Raw genomic sequence first — 21,088 nt, forward strand, 5'->3', positions numbered from 1 at the left:
TTAGAACCAAATGACCACATGAAAGTGCTTTTGGATTTGTGAGGAGAAAAGGATAACTATGGGCTGTGGTAGACAAGCTTTCCCAGCTTTGTGAAAGAATTAGGGACTTGAGCTGGTCCTCAAAGGAAATGGAAATTGGATAGGTGGAGAGAGAAGAAAATAGTTTTTCAGGCAAGGAGTTAAGCAGAGGCACAAAAGCAGGAATTTTCAGACTATAGACAAGATATCAGTAGAAAAAAATGGACTTGTATGAATAAGACTTTGATTGAATAAGAAAAAATTCATGTGAGATAAATAGAGATCTGATTCTCAAGAGCTTAGGACTTTAATTCAGGGTATTTAGAGATTTTTGAACTATAGCTTAATATGTATAAAGTTATATTTTATAGGAGTAGAAGAGGAAGAAGAGGTAAAGATGACTACTAGTTGCCAGCATGGTTACTACAAATACTGCTATTCACCAAAAGACTTAGATGCATGGAAAAGCCAATTTGGGGGATTCTTTATCTGGCAGTTAGAAATAAGTTTTAAAATTATGATGCAAAGGATCAATTTTGGTTTGGCAATCCTCACATGAAAGATGAAGGTGTAAGACTTCTTTTGCACAGATGTTCCATGACTCTGATTTAATATTAAGCATCACTAAAAATGAGCATGTTCCTTATCTCTTAGGCAGACTTGTTCTGCTTTACTTTTTTGTATGTCTGAGTATTTTGTGAATTGTTTTGTTTTGTTTTGTTTTGTTCTGGAACAGAGTCCAGCTCTGTCGCCCAGGCTAGAGTGCCGTGGCGCAATCTCAGCTCACTGCAGCCTCCGCCTCCTGGGTTGAAGTGATTCTCCTGCCTCAGCCTCCAGAATAGCTGGAGTTGTAGGCACATGCCACCACGCCTGGCTAATTTTGTATTTTTTGTAGAGACGGGGTTTCACCATGTTGGCCAGGCTGGTCTCGAGCTCCTGACCTCAGGTGATCCATCCGCCTTGGCCTCCCAAAGTGCTGGGATTATAGGCATGAGCCACCACACCTAGCTAATCTTGCGGATTTTTAAGTAAATCTAACAGTTATGTTGTGAGCCAAGAGAACTTATTGTCCACTCTGGCCACTCCACCCCAAGTTTGTTTTGTGGTGCTGTTCACTTAGGCATCATTCCTGTTTGATTAAATGTGTTTTTCTTTACACTCTAAGCTACTATCAGGAATCTGACTATTACATACAAAGAATTTTGTATCCTGTTTGGTTTCAAGCTTCCAAAATCCCCTTTAACCAACAGTTTATAGTGATATAATGAAGAGGATCAAACACAATATTCACAATTCCTAAGTTAACTTTTTTTTTTTTTTTTTTTTTTTTTGAGACGGAGTCTCGCTCTCTCACCCGGGCTGGAGTGCAGTGGCACAATCTCGGCTCCCTGCAAGCTCCGCCTCCCGGGTTCACGCCATTCTCCTGCCTCAGCCTCCCGAGTAGCTGGGACTACAGGCGCCCACCGCCACGCCCGCCTAATTTTTTGTATTTTTAGCAGAGACGGGGTTTCACCGTGTTAGCCAGGATGGTCTCAATCTCCTGACCTCGTGATCTGCCCGCCTTGGCCTCCCAAAGTGCTGGGATTATAGGCATGAGCCACCACGCCCAGCCCTAAGTTAACAAAAAGTTTCACTTAAAACAATGTAGGTCAGGCTGAGTTTGGATAGTTATATATTCAAGTACTTTTTTTTTTCCCCCTCCAAGACACAGCCTCGCTCTGTTGCCTAGGCTGGAGTGCAATGGCATGATCTTGGCTCACTGCAGTCTCCGCCTCCTGGCTTCAAGTGATTCTCCTGCCCCAGCCTCCTGAGTAGGAGTAGCTAGGATTACAGGTGTGCACCACCACGCCTAGCTAATTTTTGTATTTTTTAGTAGAGAGAGGTTTTTACCAGTTGGTCAGGCTGGTCTCCAACTCCTGACCTTGTGATCTGCCCGTCTCGGCCTCCCAAAGTGCTGGGATTACAGGTGTGAGCCACCGTGCCCGGCCTAAGGTACTTTTTAAAAATCAGATTACTTTGCTTTAATACGTCAAGGTAGTTAACCTTTGGGCTAACTTTATTCAGTTAGTTGTTTTATAACAGTTTGTTTATAGTTAGAGAAGCCATAAGAGAATAGGCCAGAGTTGTGATAGTTTTCAGGTAAGTAAGTTCTCAAGAATTTGTAAACTCTTCTGAATATTCATCTTTATTTATTATGAAATAACCATAGATCTTAAGATGCATAGCTACAGTCATAGTCTTCAGTGGGAATTGTGTTTTTTTATTTACTCGAGTTTTTGTTTAATTTTGTAATGGACAGAAGTGTAGATTATTGTGTAAGTTATTTCCATATTGGAACATGTTTTGTTCTTTGCAAAACAGTTCAGAAGGAATGAGAATGGTTATGAAAGTTTGCCTTTCTCCTTTTCCTAAATTTATTTTGTCTTTTACTCTTTTATCTAGGCTCTAAACTGGAAATTTTAGATCTTATAGTAGTGCTTTTCTAGCAATGTGTTCATTTTAATTCATCGCACAGAATGTCCCTGGAGAGATTGTTTTAAAGGACTTTACCTTTGCTTAATGATCAGCCATGGGCGATATTTGAGCTGTAAACCTGATTTTTATTTTGAACTAACAAAATACGTATCTTTTTTGTATTACAGTAGTTCCTCCTTATCCATGAAGAATAGATGCTAACACCCCCAGAAGATGCCTGAAATTGCAGATAGTGCTGAACTCTATATATACTAGTTTTTCGATGCCATAACAGAGACAGCTGCAGTTTAAGCACCGTAATTTGAAAATCCCAAACCTCTTGAGCTTTCACATGACCCTCAGAGGAGATGCTCTTTGGTGCATTTTGAATTTTTGTTTTCAGATTAGGGATGCTCAACTGATAAGTGTAATGCAAATATTCTAAAATCGGAAACACTTCTGGTTCAAAGCATTTTGGATAAGGAGTGCTCAACCTGTACTAAGTGACTACCAGGCAGGTAGTGTAGTGTATACAGTGAAGATAGGCTGGACAAAGGGATGGTTCACATCCCCAGGAGCACAGAGCAGCAGGACAGTGGGAGACTTTTATCACACTACTCAGAAGAGTGTACAATTTAAAACTTAGGAATTATTGTTTCTGGACTTTTCCATTTAATATTTTCAGACTGCAGTTGACCACCAAGAACTGAAACCTCAGAAAGCAAAACCTCAAATAAGGGGGGAACTACTGTACCTAACACAGAATCCTTTCTTGATACATAGGATTTACAGTGAAATTAATCCCTAAAGATCTAGTCCTTAGTTTTCCTGTGCTAAGCAGTGAAAGAAGATATTTCCTGCCAGTGTGCCTTCAGAACAGTGAATTTGGCCTGGAACAGTGGCTCACACCTGTGACCCCAGCACTTTTAGGAGACCGAGGCAGGTTGATTGCTTAAAGTCCAGTAGTTTGAGACCGCCCTGGGCAACATGGTAAAACCTGGTCTCTATAAAAAAAAATTCTGTAAAAAAATAAAAATAAAAAATAAATTTTAAAAAAAAATGAATTTAAAATAAAAACATGGTATCTTCTAGTTTTTTGGGGTTTTGTTGTTGTTGTTGTTGTTGTTGTTTTTCTTTTTTTTTTTTTAAAGAGACAGGGTCTCATCTGTTGCCCAGGCTGGAGTGCAGTGGTGTGATTATAGCTCACTGTAGCCTTGAACTCCTAGGCTCAAGTGATCCTCCTGCTTCAGCCTCCCAAGTGGCTGGGACTGCATGTGTGAGCCACAACACCCAGCTAATTTTGAAAATTTTTCTGTAGGGATGGGGACTCGCCATGTTAGCCAGGCTGGTTTTGAACTCCTGGCCTCAAGCAATACTCCTGCCTCAGCCTCCCAAAGTGACATGAGCCACTATACCCAGCTGTCTTCAGTTTAACCTAAGCTCTGTGAAATGATTTGGCTATTTTTGTAAAGCCCTTTTATGTGATGGCTCTCTCACTATCTAATTTAGCATGATATTATTCTAACTACCAAAATTGCCTAGCCAAGAGAGGGTCTAATTGTTAGTTTCCACATGGGAGAAGTTATTTGCATTGAATCTTAGCATGTTAGGATTTACAGATGTCCACTCAGCTACATGGGATGGAGTACTGATTATTTTATGCGTATAACTAAGACATTAGGATTTCTTCTTTCACTTTTTTGTTGGTTTTTTGTTTTTGTTTTTGGAGACCAGGTGTTGCTCTGTTAGCAAGGCTGGAGTACAGTGGTGCAGTTACATCTCACGGCAACCTTCTCACCTGGGCTCAGAAGAGCCTGCTCCCTCAGCCTCCCAAGTAGCTTGGCGTGCCACCACACTGGGCTAATTTTTGTATTTTTAGTAGAGACAGGGTTTTGCCATGTTGCCCAGGCTGGTCTTAACCCATTTATGCAGGAGGTTGCAAATTTTGTTTGTGAAAAATCAGACCTTGTCAGTGACCTTGAGCAGTAGGATATAAATAACTCCCACAAGCTTAGCATTCCAATAATGGAAGACTAGGCATAAATGGGTTAAACTCCCAGGCTCAAGCGATCCACCAGCCGTGGCCTCCCAAAGTGCTGGGATTACATGCATGAGCCACCATGCCCGGCCTGTGTTTCCATTTTTTCACTCAACAGGCTTTCTCTGAATGCCTGCTATGTGCCAGACCCAGTGCCTAGCACACACTTAGCCACATGCAGGGGGTCAGGGAGGAGGGAGTGTAGAAGAAGGGCCAAGAAGAGCAAGGTATTGTAGAGTGTTGAGTGTTAAACATGCGCATTCTGAGGGTGGGAAGGGCTAAATATTTCCATTGCAAGATCAGAACTCAGAATGTGTAAACGTCAATATTTTTCAAGTTAGGGGATTTTGAATATAAAAATCGTTAAAATTGGCTTTACGTTTACTTAATTAAAATGCTTACAGTTTTGCAAAAATAGAAAAAGAAGGGATTAAAAATGAAAAATAACTTCATATAAGAGCTGTCCAGTTTTAAACTCAGAGACAACAGTCACATTCCTCCCCAGCAATTCTTAAAAAAACAGAAATTAGTACCACGAGTAAAAGAGAAATCACCTAGCTTTGCATAATCTCTTGTGTCTGTTTCACAAGTGGATATAAAGATGACTTTTACATCCTGTTGCCTTTTGACAAGCGTTATGTATCAGATACAGAGAAAATTGATTAAGTGTGGAGAAAAAACTTATATAAATTAAATTCAGAACCATTTTGTTTTTCATAATAAAATGATTGCTCAAAGAATTCCATTTGATGACTGTTGAAAGCTCACTGCAGTTTATGATATAACTGATAAAATCTGCATCCTTGGCCTTCCAACAACCTTTACACCAGCAGATGGTGGGCGTAAAGATGTCATTCATCATTTATTTACAATGGGCTTTATTTATTCTAGTGTCAACAGCTGCCCCAGGGAGTGGGTTATTGAATTCAAATGTGAGGCTCTGGGTTATTTGCTTCCTTTCAAATTTGTCTTCAGAGCTTAGTTGCTAGGAGTCCATTCTGTCCTTTAATAATGATTCATGTATTGTGAAGCCATTCAGTAAATTGGGTTGTCAGGGATTGCCAAAAAGGGTTTAGAGGTCTTGCGGGGTGGAGAGGTTGCAGGAGCGACTGTGTGTGCACTACATGTGCGTCTGGTTGACTTGAGCAATCTTGAGCAATAGTGGTATTTTGTAACTTTTTCCTAAGACTGATGAAGTTAAGTTTTCTTCTCTCCCTTTATGCACTCCTTCCCTACCTGCCTGTATTCTGTATATGAATAATATAAAAATATAGAGGACATTGTATTAAAGGAAACTCTCCAACCTTTTCTTTCGTCACAGGCAGGGCAAGAATCCTTTCGTTCCATCACAAGGTCGTATTACAGAGGTGCAGCAGGAGCTTTACTAGTTTACGATATTACACGGTGAGAACTTGAAAACTTTGCAATTCAGTAGTCGATACAGAGAATTTTTCTAAATAAATGTGGTTAACAGTGATGAAAGAACAGCTTAGCCTTTCTGCCCTGGCTACTCACCTTTAAAACTGTGTCTTGAGTCCAATTTAAATTTACTACAGAAACCTGCACCTGAATTGTTTTTATTTGAATTAGCACCTTCAAATTGAAATTGGCAATATTATTTATTCATTGGAATTTTCTGAAGTGTGATTACATTAAATTTATAAACTGAAATGTAATCAGTGAACTCTAAACGCAGATATGGTGCTTAAAACTACTTCTCGTTACATAAGTGGATGTGGCTAAAAATGATTCTCTTTTAATAATGTGTATATTGTTTGTTGTATACTGAGGGAAATGCTTTGAACATAGTAATTAAATTATTATTTATGTTTAGGAGAGATACATTCAACCACTTGACAACCTGGTTAGAAGATGCCCGCCAGCATTCCAATTCCAACATGGTCATTATGCTTATTGGAAATAAAAGGTAAAAAGGCTAATTTAGAGTTTACATTGCATTAGTGATGAAGACTGTACTGTTTATTTGACTACTTTCCTTAACATGTGTTCAACTGTGAGTTACCAGCCTCTTAAGTTATAAAATTTCAGAAATTCTAAGGTGTTTCTTTTGATTTTTAAAATGATGATAATAAACTTTCTTGGAAATTATTACTGTTATTATTTGAAATAGTTTTTGTGTAAAGAAGTACTTTAAAAAGTAATCTGAAGGAATTTCATCAGATTCCTGATGTAAAGTTAAAACCTACTGATTATTTGAGCAGGTGGATTGAACATCTTTGTGCTGTCCATTTAAAATATGAGAAAACCTTCTTGCTTGACCAGTTTCCATAAACTTCCAAGAGTATGGGAAAGTTTTCACTAATTTTTGTAGAAACTTACAGTGGTAAGAAAATATTAGTATTTTCAAAATGCTAGGCACCATTCTTTTTGTTTTATTTTGTTTTGTTTCTTTTGTTTGAGACAGGATCTCTATCACCCAGGCTGGAGTGCAGTGGTGTGATCATAGCTTACTGCAGCTCGGCCTCCTGGGCTCAAGGGAATCCTCCTGCCTCAGCCTCCCAAGTAGCTGAGACTATAGGCATGCATGACCACCCCCAGTTAGTCTTTTTATTTCTTATAAAGAAAGGGTCTCACTTTGTGCCCAAACTGGTCTCAGGCTCCTAACCTCAAGTGATTCTCCCACCTGGGCCTCCAAAAGTAGTGGGATTACAGGTATAAGCCACCATACCCAGCCCATTCCTTCTTTAGGGTTATATTAATATTAGATAGACAAAATCATGACTTATGTGATAATGAGGACATCTCAAAACTTTTATCTCATTAATTAACAAGATAAGGAAACTGGTAAGATATTTCAACCAGTTCAGAAGGGAACTCAAAGTACCACACATTTATAATCAAATAAGGAATACTGAAATGCATTTACAAGATGGATGCAAAACTGAACAATATTAACAGGGTATTAATTTTATTCCACAGGACACAGTCTGCGTTTCCATGGACAGGAATTATTTGCATTTATTCCCACAAGTTAACTTCTCTCTCTGCAATCTTTGAAAATGTGTGAGATGCAATTAAAATAGTACTATTAAGAAAATGTTTAAATGAACAGCCTAGGGCCAGGTACAGTGGCTCACACCTGTGATCCCAACAGTTTGGGAGGCCCAGGTGGAGGATTGCTTGATCCCAGGAGTTCAAGATCAGCCTGGGCAACACAGGGAGACTCAGTCTCTACAAAAAATTGTAAAATTTAGCCAGACATGATGGTGCATTCCTGTGGTTCCAGCTACTCGGGAGGCTGAGGTGGGATAATCACTTGAGCCCAGTTGAGGCTGCAGTGAACTCTGTTCATGCCACTGTACTCCTCCAGCCTGGGCAACTGAGCAAGACTTTGTCTCAAAAAAAAAACAAAGAAAATAGCATAATTTTTTTGCCTTAAGAAACTGGAATAAGAGCAAATCAAACTCAAGGAAAGCCTCCTGCCCGTGAAAAAAAAGAGAAAGCGAAAACCAATGAAACCAAAAGCTAGTTCTTCAGAAGATAAAATAAAATAGATACTGATCAGGGAGAAAGACAAACATTAGCAATATCAGGAAAGAAAGGTTGACATCACTATAAATAAAAAAGATAAAGAGAATATTGTAAACAGACTAAATAAATAAAGAGATATAACCATGTTCATGGATTGTAAGACTAAATATAAGATGTCTTCTCAAATTTATGTAAAAATTCATTGAAGGACAGGTACAGTGGTTCACATCTGTAATCCCAGCACTTTGAGAGGCCAAGGCAGGAGGATCACATGAGGCAAGGAGTTCAAGACCAACCTGGGAATGTAGCAAGATCTTGTCTGTACAAAAAATAAAATAATAATTTTAAAAAAAAACTAGCTAGGCTTGCTGGTACACGCCTTTTGCTCTACTTAGAAAACAGAGGTGAGAGGATTGCTTGAATCCAGGAGCTCAAGGTTGCAGTGAGCTATGATTGCGCCAACTGCACTCCAGCTTGGGCAAAAAAGCGAGACTGTCTCCAAGGGGGAAAAAAAAGTTTCATTGTAACCCTAATCAAACTATCAAATGTTGGCAGACTTTTTTTCGGAGTGTAGATATTGACAAGCTTACTTTAAAGTTCTATGAAAATGCAAAGTCCACCGAATAGCCAAATCAGCTTTGACAAAGAGGCACAATATTGAAGAGAATTTACTATTCTACAAATTTTAAGATTTATTATACTATAATCAATTTAATATTGTTTGGCATAAGCAGACATAGATCAGCAGAGCTGAATAAGAAATTCCAGAAGTAGATTCATGATATATTCATGATATATATGATATATTAATTTTTTGACAGAGATGCTAACTTAGTTGAAGAAGGGGTAATCTTTTCATCAAATGGTGCTGAATCAGTTAATAGTCGTGTGTAAAAATATGAACCTCAACCCTTACATTATACCATATACAAAAATTAACTGGAAGTGGATCATAGACCTAAGTGTAAGAGCTAAAACTACTTAAAATTTCTAAAGAAAACAAATTTTAGTGACCCTATTTTGGCAAACATTTCTTAAATGGGACAGAAAAAAGCATGAACTTTAAACAGAAAAAAATCAATAAATTGCTGTTTAACTGAATTTAAAACTTTGTTCTTCAAAAGACAGTTACACTATTATACAACATCGTGACATGGTTAATGGTGATATAGTGCATTCTGGAAAAATGCTGAAAGAGTGGATGTTAAGTGTTCTCACCACAAAAAATAACTGTGAGATAATGCAAATTAGCTAGATTTAGCCATTCTGCAGTGTATATATACTTCAAAACAATATGTTCTGCATGATAAATATATGCAATTTTATCTATCAATTTAAATAAATAAATTTGAAGAAAAACAGTTACAAAAATGAAGAGGCAAGCTACAGACTGGGAGGAAATATTTGTGAAACATATAACTGACACAGGATTTATGTCTAGAGTATATGAAGAATGCTTATAATTCATTAATAAGAAGACGTCCAGTTTTTAAAAATGAACAAAAGATTTGAACCAGCAGTTCACTACAGAAGATATACTACTGATGGGAACATAAAATGATACAATCACTTTGGAAAACAATTTGGTAGTTTCTTTAGAAATTAGCAGGCCGAGGCGGGAGGATCACTTGAGCCTAGTAGTTTGACACCAGCCTGGGCAATGTAGGGAGACTTCGTCTATACAAAAATAATAAATTTTTAAAATAAGTAGCAGAACATGGTGGTGCATACTTAAAAGTCCCAGCTACTACTCCAGAGGCTGAGGGGGTAGGATCACTTAAGCCTGAGAGGTCGAGGCTGCAGCGAACCGTGATCACGCCACTGTATTCCAGGCTAGGCCACAGAGCAAGACCCTGTCTCAAAAAAAGAAATTAAACACACATCTGTATTTCCTAGCCATTTTACTCCCAGATGTTTACACAACATAAATATGTCTTCATATGTCCACAGAATTATGTACAAATACTCATACCAGCTTTATTTGTAATAGCCCCAAACTGGAAACAACTCAAATATCAATTAACAGATGAATGGAAAAATAGTGATATAGCCTTACCACAGACTACGGCTCAGCTATAAAGAGGAATGAACTATTGATACATGCAGCAAAATGGATGATTCTCAAAATAATTACAGAGTAAAAAACTCAGACCAAAAATACCATGTGATTGCGTTTATATAAAAATCCTAGTAAATGCGGACTAATCTGTAGTGGCAGAAAGCGGATCATCAGCTGCCTAGGATGCAGTGGCAAGAAGGGATGGATTACAGTGGAGTCTGAGGAAACGTTTGGGAGACGGATGGCTTCACAGGCATACATATCTTAAAACTAAACAAATTTTGCTTTTAAGTACAACTTCTTTTATGTCTATTACACCTCAAAAAAGCTGTAAAACTATAATGTAAAACATCATTACACTGTATAGATTTTAGAGTGTTCTTTTAATAGAAATTGAGATTTGCTGTTAAGAGAAAACATTTACTTAAGTGATATTTACATTATAAAAAGGTAAACATTGCTTGTTTGTGTAGAGAAGAAACCATTATATTCTCTGAAGGCCTTTCTTGGGTATTCTTTTCCATATTTAAATCATCTCACTAAATCTTTTTAAGGTTATGAAGCTATTGGAGGGAAGCTTTAGTCTTTCTGTGATGGAAATAGTTACTCTGCCATTCGAGGTATGAAATAATAAGAGGAAAATACTTGGAGAGTAAAGAGAATTTTTAATCCTTTTATTTTACCGATTTTTTCCTTGTGTCTGAAACATGATGAGCATGATGAGTGACAGGTGGCTTAAATTTGGTTGCCAACCACTAGGAGCTGATAGTTCAAATGTGAGAAGAAATAAACAAAGCATAGTATGTAAACAAGAGATGTTTCTGATGATCGTAGGTGGGTGACCTTTAAAATCAGGAGTATAATGAACAAGAAGGAACAGAAATAAATGAGATGATTATTTTTAGATGAATTGAATTGTGGGTAGACATCAAAGCAGGGAATAAGCAATTTTTGAATTAGAGGCATTAAGCAGTAGGGAGCCAGTGAAGGGCAGTGACCTAGTCAGAGCGACAGATGACACAGATTTTTCTTACTATGGCATTGTATTAATAAATTGGTTATATAAGAAATAGGAAGCAGACGTTTAAAAGATGAAAGTTTTTTAACAGTATAAGGATTACAATGCAAACCCTAAACAAAAAGGGGGCATAAATTAAAAAGAAAGATACTTAAGTAACCTAAGCAACTTAAGTGGGATTCAGAGGGAGTGAACTAAGACAACAATATGATGTAATGCCTGGAAAACTGAGGTATTTTTAAAACTTTGCACTAACTATATAGTCAAGTACTATGGCTTTTGAGTTTTTGACTTGACCTATGGTAAGAAATATATTTTACATCATGACCTAGTAAATAAATTGTGTATACACCTACACATAAAACGAAATATTCATAAATTATACCTTTATACATAAGTTCCATGAAACAGTACATGCAGTGGCATGATCTCTGCTCACTGCAGCCTCCGCCTCCCAGGTTCAAGCAATTCTCCCGCCTCATCCTCCTGAGTAGCTGGGATTACAGGCACCCGCCCTCATACCCAGCTAATTTTTGTATTTTGTAGAGAAGGGATTTCACCATGTTGGCCAGGCTGGTTTTGAACTCCTAACCTGAGGTGGCCCTCCCGCCTCAGCCTCCCAAAGTGCAGGGATTACAGGTGTGAGCCACTGCACCTGGCCTATTGTTTCTTTTTTTAAAAAAATTCTGATTATTTCCTACTGAGTGATTTTTACGATTCATTGAGTCATGACACAGTTTGAAAAATCCTACCCAGGCTTAGCACAATGGCTCAGTCCTGTAATCCTAGCAATTGGGAAGGCCAAAGTGGGAGGATCACTTGAGTCCAGGAGTTCAAGACCAGTCTGAGCCACATAGTGAGACTTTGTCTCTGAAAAAATTTTTAAAAACTGCCCTGGAAAAGCCTTGGCACATGTATACACAAAAAATATATATATAAAATGCTTATTGTAACATTGTTTGTAATAATGAAAAATTTTAAATAACTTTGTCTCATAGAGAATTTAAGTTGTATTGCATCATTCAGTAGACTATAATACACCAGTTAAAAAATAAACTAGATCTACATGTGTTATATGGATAAATTTGAAAAACATAACGTTGACCAAAGTTAAGTTGTAAAACAGTAGCTACATCTGAATTTTTAAAGACATGAAAAAGAAATACCATTTATGGTTATAAACATGAGTATAAATGCAAAAACATGCATGAGAATGAAAACAGCAAATTCAGGTAATGGTTACCTTTAGGGTAAGAGGGAGGAGAGTGGGATCAGAGACACACAGGTGATGATTCTGCTGATTTTATTTCTTAAGGGGAAAGAAACCTGAAATCTAGCAAATAATATGTCAAGACGAGCTGGAAGTATGTGGATATTATCATACATCTTTTTTCATGTATAAACATGTAATAGTAAATACTATGTAAAAAGAAATAAATAGTAAAGTTTTTTAACTTTTAAAATAAAACATGCTTTAAAAGCGACTGCTACTTCCCCCCCCCCCGCCCCACCTCACTAATACAGTTCTAGTATGATAAAAATGAATACCCTGCTTTCATCGGAAATTTCTAGCTTATACTTTCTCTCTCCCTCCCTTTCTCCTTTTCTCTCTCTAGTCCTTCGTCCCTCCTTCTCCCTCTCTGTCTATATCAATTTTGCTTTAAGAAGAAACTGGGAATTAAACAAACTGGGATCAATGATGTAATGTATCTTTAGTACTTTGGATTTTACTAATTTCCTATAGTTTCTGAGAGTTATATTTTAATCACATTCATAGAAACTCAGTCAGTCTGGCCAATGGAGGAGGATAGTATAGTCCTGCTCTTTCAAATTATGTCGAGCAAAATGGCTTTCTTCTCTGGGAACGCACTGTACTCAAAGATACAAGGTATTAGACTAGAGGCTCCCTTAAGTTACAGCTAGTTCTAACATTCTAGAACTCTAACACAGACTCTTTCTTCTGTTGGATTGTTCTTAAGAAACTAGACAGTGTTCTAAATACTAACCCTCATAATACCCTAAATAATACAGTTAGTATGTTAAAAATTAATTAAAAGAATGGTCATCACAACTTTGAATTCCATGGTACACTTTCCACAGATGCTTCTATTTGTACCATGTTGATTAATAATGTGACCCTTTCTTTCCCATATTTAGTGATTTAGAATCTAGAAGAGAAGTAAAAAAAGAAGAAGGTGAAGCTTTTGCACGAGAACATGGACTTATCTTCATGGAAACGTCTGCTAAGACTGCTTCCAATGTAGAAGAGGTAAATAAGAGGCCCTTTAAAATGTTCATCTTTATAATTAATAGAAATGTTTTACATATCTTCATTTTATTATTTATTTTAAGTTTTTAGTCGGATGGCCTTTGAACATCATAAAGTAGGAAAATTTCTTCCCCTTGAAATGCCTTGCAACATTTACCTTCTGTCAGACTCTTAAATCATATTGAGCCTTCTCTTAAAGCCTGAATGCTTTCTTACATCTTTGTACATATTTTCCCTCCCTCCCTTTTTCTAAACAATTTCCTATAATTTCCGAGAGTTATATTTTAATCACATTCATATAAAGTCAGTCTGGCCAATGGAGGAGGATAGTGTAGTTCTGTTCTTTCAAATTATGTTGAGCAAAATGGCTTTCTTCTCTGGGAACCCACTGTACTCACAGATATAAGGTATTGGAGTTCTTTGGGTTGCATGGTAGGGAAATCTTTTTTGTGTTGCATGGGAGGGAAATAAAGAACACGCTAATGAAATTTGGAAATGTTTCAAGACACCAGAACATTTGTAGCTATTTATATCCACTTCTGCTTATTTTTTTAATTTTATTTATTTTTTTAACTGTCAATATATTATCACATCACCACTTCTGCTTAAAGTATTATAGTATTGCTATGTAATATTTTACAAAGCATGAGAATTCTGTTTCATCTATTGATGAAATTTGTATTATTTCAGTTATTTCCATTGATCAACCTGAACTGTTGGAACTTTTCTGAACACAGTGTATTCTTTTATGCTGTATGTGTTTGGAGGCAGTGTGTTTATACATATTATAAATAGATGATTACATAGTTGATCCTTTCTAAGGTAAATGTATTACTCTTATTTTATAAAAAGAGGTAATGAAGCTAAGAAAAGTCGTAGTTTATCCAAAGTAATGCTTAGTTCCCGATTTCTGGATAAGAACAGCTTATAAGAGCAACTAGAGAAAGTAGTTCTGAAAAATGATTTAAGAATCACTGTTGTAAGGATAACAGAGGTCAGGGTCTTGGGAAACAGCTAGCATGTGCCTTCAACATAGTAAGCAGTCAGTAAATATTTATTAAGTCAGGAAACAACAGGTGCTGGAGAGGATGTGGAGAAATAGGAACACTTTTACACTGTTGGTGGGATTGTAAACTAGTTCAACCATTATGGAAAACAGTATGGCGATTCCTCAAGGATCTAGAACTAGATGTACCATATGACCCAGCCATCCCATTACTGGGTATATACCCAAAGGATTATAAATCATACTGCTATAAAGACACATGCACACGTATGTTTATTGCGGCACTATTCACAATAGCAAAGACTTGGAATCAACCCAAATGTCCATCAGTGACAGACTGGATTAAGAAAATGTGGCACATATACACCATGGAATACTATGCAGTCATAAAAAAGGATGAGTTTTTGTCCTTTGTAGGGACATGGATGCAGCTGGAAACCATCATTCTTAGCAAACCATCGCAAGAACAGAAAACCAAACACCGCATGTTCTCACTCATAGGTGGGAACTGAACAATGAGATCACTTAGACTCGGGAAGGGGGACATCACACACCGGGGCCTATCATGGGGAGAGGGGAGGGGGGAGGGATTGCATTGGGAGTTATACCTGATATAAATGACGAGTTGATGGGTGCTGACGAGTTGAGGGGGGCAGCACACCAACATGGCACAAGTATACATATGTACCAACCTGCACGTTATGCACATGTACCCTAGAACTTAAAGTATAATAATAATAATAATAAAGAAAGAAAGAAAGAAAAAAAAAATGATACTTGGAGCTCTTCTGATTAACCCTTGAACATAGAAATTCACCACAGTAATTCTACAGCATTGATATTTTCAATGAAGAATTCTTTCTTAGGTAAAATATTATACAGTCATGCGTTGCTTGACAACAGGGATACATTCTGAGAAATATGTCACCAGGTGATTTCATTGTCATGTGAGCATCATAGAGTGTACTTACATAAGCCTAGATGGTATAGCCTACTACACACCAGCTATAGAACTTGGTGCCAGAGGAATGACATAGTGATGATTTCCCTTAGTTTTCTTTTTGCCACATACCCAAGACTGGGTGCTAGAGAAACAGGCAACCTAGAAAGGTCGACAGGCGCAGAAAAAAAGTTTTCTAGCCAGAGAACCAGGAAATAGGCAGGTCAAAACAGTGTTCACAAGTCAGAACACTCTTAGAAAGTAACCATTCTGTAGCCAAACATCACCAAAAAAATTGTGGCTCTGTTTCCACCATCCCGAGGCAATAATGAAGTAGCACCCTACCACCACCATTTGCCTTTTTGGAGTGGAGTCAGAGGAAGCCAACTAAAGCAGTGGTTTAAATAAGACCCAGAGTCTCATAAAATAGTATCTAAAATACCCATGTTTCAATAGAAAATCATTCATCATACCTAGAACCAGGAAGATCTTAAATTGAATGAAAAAAAAAAGGTAATAGGTGCCAACAGTGAAATGGCAGTGATGTTCGAATTATCTTACAAAGATTTCAATACAGCAATCATGAAAATGCCTCAACAAACAAGGAACATGCTTGAAACAAAAGAGTCTTAGCAAACAAACAATTTGAGCAAAAGGAATGCAAAATGGAAAAAAGGAACCAAATAGGAATTTTAAAACTGAAAAAATACAGTAATTGAGGAATTTTAAAACTCTTTCAAAGCTCTTTGTACACTGGAAAAAAAAACTTAGTGAATGGGCTCAACAGCAGAATGGAGATAAAGGAAAGAAATAGTGAACTGGATAATAGAACAATAGTAGTAACTACTTAGTCTAAACTGCAGAGAGAAGATTGAGGAAACAAATGAACACTGCCTCAGGGACCTATAAGACTATAGCAAAAGCTGATGTTATACGATTCATCGTAAGTCCTAGAAGGAGAGGAAAAAGGAATGGCTGTGAAAAATACTCAAAGAAGTAATGGCTGAAAAATTCTTAAATGTGGCAAAAAGTATATAAACCTACAGATTGAAAACAGCCCCAAAGAGGTTAAACCCAAACAAATCCACGTGATGACAAACCTCTGTATGGTCAAATGTCTGAACATGAAAGACAGAAAAAAAATCTTGAAAGCAGCAAAAAAAATGGCACCCTACCTATAGGGGAAAAACAGTTCTAATGATAGCAGATTTATCATCAGAAACCATGGAGGACAGAGAAAATAGCACAGTGGTTTTTGTTTGTTTGTTTGTTTTTATTATACTTTTAAGTTCTAGGGTACATGTGCACAACGTGCAGGTTTGTTACATAGGAATACATGTGCCATGTTGGTTTGCTGCACCCATCAACTAGTCATTTATATTAGGTATTTCTCCTAATGCTATCCCTCCCCAGCATCCCCACCCCCAACAGGCCTGGGTGTGCGATGTTCCCCACCCTATGTCCAAGTGTTCTCATTGTTCATTTCCCACCTATGAGTGAGAACATCCTTGTGATAGTTTGCTGACAATTATAATTTCCAGCTTCATCCATATCTCTGCAAAGGACATGAACTCATCTTTTTTTTATGGCTGCATAGTATTCCATGGTGTATGTGTGCCACATTTTCTTATTCCAGTCTACCATTGATGGACATTTGGGTTGGTTCCAAGTCTTTGCTATTGTGAATAGTGCCATAATAAACTTACGTAGCACAGTGTTTTTCAAGAGCTGAAACAAAAGAACTATCAGCCCAGAATCCTTTACCAAGCAAAGAAAAAAAAATTAGAAATGAAGGTGCAATCAAGACATTCTTAGAGAAGGAAAAACCAAGACTTTGTTAGTAGCAGATTATTTGCATAAAAGAATGGCTAAAGGAAGTTTTCTAATAGAAGTGAAATGATTGAAGAAAGAATCTTAGAAAACCATAAAAGAAGAAAAATAAGAAATAAAAATATGGATAAATATGATAGACTTTTTTCTTCAAGTCTTGCAAATTATGTTTGATGTTTGAAGTAAACAAACACTGTCTGATGTGATTATCAGTGTATTCCAGAAATAATATAAGCCATGGGAATAAAGGAATGCCAAGAGATTTGATTAGCCTACAGGAAGGCAGGAGAAAGAAAATAGAAAAAAAGTAAAATGGCAGATGTAAGCCCTCATATATCAATAACTAAATGTTGGTGGTCAAAATACACAAATCAAAAGGGATTGGCAGAGAGAATTTTAAAAACAATGGCTCAGCTATATGGTATCTGTAAGAAACTCACTTCAAATATAATAGTACAGTTAGGTTGAAAATGATAGGTAGCTACATTAATATCACATAAAGTAAACAAGAGCAAAAAAAAAAAATTATCAGAGTGGGACATTATATAATGATAAAAGAATCAGTCCTCCAGAAAGATGTAACAGTGCTAAACGTGCGTGTACCAGATATGTGAAGCAAACACTGATAGACTGCGAGGAGAAATAGAGAAATTCACAATTATGGTTGGAGACTTCAGCATCCCTTAGGTGCCCACAGAATATGTACCAAGATATAGACCATGTCCTGGGCCATAAAATGAACCTCGATAGATTTTGAAGTATTGAAATCATACAGAATGTATTCTCCAAACAGAATGGAATTAAACTAGAAATGAGTTTAACAGAAAATAGGAAAATCTACAAATACTTGGAAACTAAACAGTATGCTTCTGTGTGTCAGTGAGCAAGTCTTGAATTACAAAAAATACATTGAACTGAATGAAAATGAAAATACAACATACCAATTTGTGGAAAACAGCTAAAACAGTGTTACAAGAGGGAAATTTATACCATTAAATGCACACAATAGAAAAGAAGAAGTCTTTCTTATACCTTATACAAAAACTAACTCAAAATGGATTAAAGACTTAAACATAAGACCTAAAACCATAAAAACCCTGGAAGAAAACCTAGACGATACCATTCAGGACATAGGTATGGGCAAAGACTTCATGATTAAAACACCAAAAGCAATGGCAACAAAAGCCAAAATTGACAAATGGGATCTAATTAAACTGAACTTCTGCACACCAAAAGAAACTATCATCAGAGTGAACAGGCAGCCTACAGAATGGGAGAAAAAATTTTGCAATCTATCCATCTGACAAAGGGCTAATATCAAGAATCTACAAAGAACTTAAACAAATTTACAAGAAAAACACCCCATCAAAAAGTAGGCAAAGGATATGAACAGACAATTCTCAAAAGACATTTATGTGGCCAACAAACGTGAACAAAGCTCATCATTACTGTCATTAGAGAAATGCAAATCAAAACCACAATGAGATCCCATCTCATGCCAGTTAGAATGGCAGTCATTAAAACATGAGGAAACTTAGCCAAGTGTCGTGGCTCACGCCTGTAATCCCAGCACTTTGGGAGGCTGAGGTTCGTGGATCACGAGGTCAGGAGATTGAGACCATCCTGGCTAACAGGGTGAAACCCCATCTCTATAAAAATACAAAAAATTAGCTGGGCATGGTGGCAGGCTCCTGTAGTCCCAGCTACTCGGGAGGCTGAGGCAGGAGAATGGCGTGAACCCGGGAGGCGGAGCTTGCAGTGAGCCGAGATTGCGCCACTGCACTCCAGCCTGGGCGACAAAGCAAGACTTCGTCTGAAAAAAAATGAAGAAAAGTGAGGAAACAACAGATGCTGGAGAGGATGTGGAGAAATAGGAACACTTTTACATTGTTGGCGGGAGGGTGATTTAGTTCAACCATTGTAGAAGACAGTGTGGCAATTTCTCAAGGATCTAGAACCAGAAATACATTTGACCCAGCAATCCCATTACTGGGCATATACCCAAAGGATTATAAATCATTCTATAGAATTACATGCACACATATGTTTATTGCATCACTGTTCACAATAGCAAAGACTTGGAACCAACCCAAATGCCCATCAATGGTAGACTGAATAAAGAAAATGTGGCACATATACACCATGGAATACTATGCAGCCATAAAAAAGGATCCGTTCATGTCCTTTGCAGGGATGTGGATGAAGCTGGAAACCATCATTCTCAGCAAACTGACACAGAAATAGAAAACCCCGCATGTTCTCACTCATAAGTGGGAGTTGAATAATGAGAACACATGGACACAGGATGGGTAACATCACACACCGGGGGCTAGGGGAGGGATAGCATTAGGAGAAATACATAATGTGAATGACAGATTGATGGGTGCAGCAAACCACCATGGCACGTATATACCTTTGTAACAAATCTGCACATTCTACACATGTATCCCAGAACTTAAAGTGTAATAAAAAAGAAAAGAAGTCTGAAAATAATTTTAACTCCTACTTCAAGAACCCAAAGCAAAATAAACCCCAAAAAAGAAAAACCCAAAATAAATTGAAGGGAGGAAATGTTAAAGATAAGAGCAGGGATCAATTAAGTTGAAAACAAAAATCAGTGAAACTTAGAGCTGGATTTTTTTAAAAACTTCAGTAAAATTGACCTCTAGCAAAACTGACAGAAAAGGTGCAAGTTGCCGATGTCAGTAACAAAACAGAAGCTATTACTACAGATTCTCCAGATATAAAAGAGGTAATTAGGGAATGCTGTGAATAGCTCTACCCACATAAATATGACAACTTAGATGAAATAGACCAGTTTATCCAAAAACATAAATTGCGACACTCAGCCAGTATGAAAAAGTTAATTTGAGCCTGGCCAACATGGTGAAACCCTGTCTGTACTGAAAATACAAAAATTAGCTGGGCATGGTAGCAGGAGGCTGTAATCCCAGCTACTCGGGAGGCTGAGGCAGGAGAATTGCTTGAACCCAGGAGGCAGAGGTTGCGGTGAGCCAAGATGCACCGTTGCACTCCAGCCTGGGCGACAAGAACAAAACTACATCTCAAACAAAAGAAAAAAATTGCATAGCCCTATAAACTTTAATGGAAATTGAATTCATAGTTTTAAAACTCCCATAAAAGAAATCTCTAGGTCCAAATGGCTTCACTGGAGAATTCTACCAGACATTTAAAAAAGGGATGAACACCAATTCTAGACCATCTTTTCCAGAAAATAGATGTAACACTTCCCTATTTACTTTATGAAACTGATACTACTCCAACACTAAAACCAAAGACAATACAAAAAAAGGAAAAGTACAAACCAATAGCGTTTATAAATATATAAGCAAAAATCCTCCACAAAATACCAGAAAATAGAATTTCAACAATATGTGAAATTGTGTGTGTGTATGTGTATAAAGTGTATACGTCATGGCCAAATGGGGTTTATTCCAGGGATGCAACTTGCTCTGTATTCAGAAACAAATCAGTGTACTCCACCATTTAGTAAGATAAAGAAGAGAAACCACTTGATTATAGCAGTTGATGCAGAAAAACGATTTGACAGAATTCAACACCCATCCATGTTTAAAAACTCTCCAAAAAATAGGAATTGAAGAGGACTTCCTCAACTTGTTAAAGAGCACATAAACATACACCGAAAAAAACCCCACAACTAATGTTATACGTAAGGGCAAAAGGTTGAAGGCTTTGTTCCTCAGATTAGGAACAAAGCAGGAATGTCTGTTCTCACCATTAATCAACATATTGATGGAAGTTCTAGCCAGTGCAGTAAAGCAAAAAAAAAAAAAAAAGAAAAAGAAATAAAAGGCATACAACTGAGAAAGGAAGAAATAAAAACTGTTCTATTTGTGGATGATGTAATTGTCTCCGTAGGAAATCTCAAGGGATTTACAACAAAAAAATGAACTAATAAGTGAGTTCAGCAAGGTTGCAGGAT

The 21,088-nt window shown here is 37.2% G+C and overlaps 1 protein-coding gene across 3 annotated transcripts in view; it reads left to right on the forward strand.

The window, feature by feature from the left end:
• The window catches only part of RAB2A (RAB2A, member RAS oncogene family), a 104,067-nt gene that overhangs the window by 59,155 nt on the left and 23,824 nt on the right, over positions 1 to 21,088 (forward strand). For 2 of the 3 annotated variants that reach the window (XM_025393149.1, XM_025393150.1), the window contains 3 exons: positions 5,832 to 5,914; positions 6,345 to 6,437; positions 13,237 to 13,348. In XM_025393149.1, the coding sequence (XP_025248934.1) occupies positions 5,832 to 5,914; positions 6,345 to 6,437; positions 13,237 to 13,348 (288 nt within the window). The remainder of the gene's footprint in view (positions 1 to 5,831; positions 5,915 to 6,344; positions 6,438 to 13,236; positions 13,349 to 21,088) is intronic. The other variant, XM_025393152.1, reaches the window with a different exon arrangement.

Source organism: Theropithecus gelada, chromosome 8 (assembly GCF_003255815.1).
Source record: "Theropithecus gelada isolate Dixy chromosome 8, Tgel_1.0, whole genome shotgun sequence".
Classification (NCBI taxonomy): domain Eukaryota; kingdom Metazoa; phylum Chordata; class Mammalia; order Primates; family Cercopithecidae; genus Theropithecus; species Theropithecus gelada.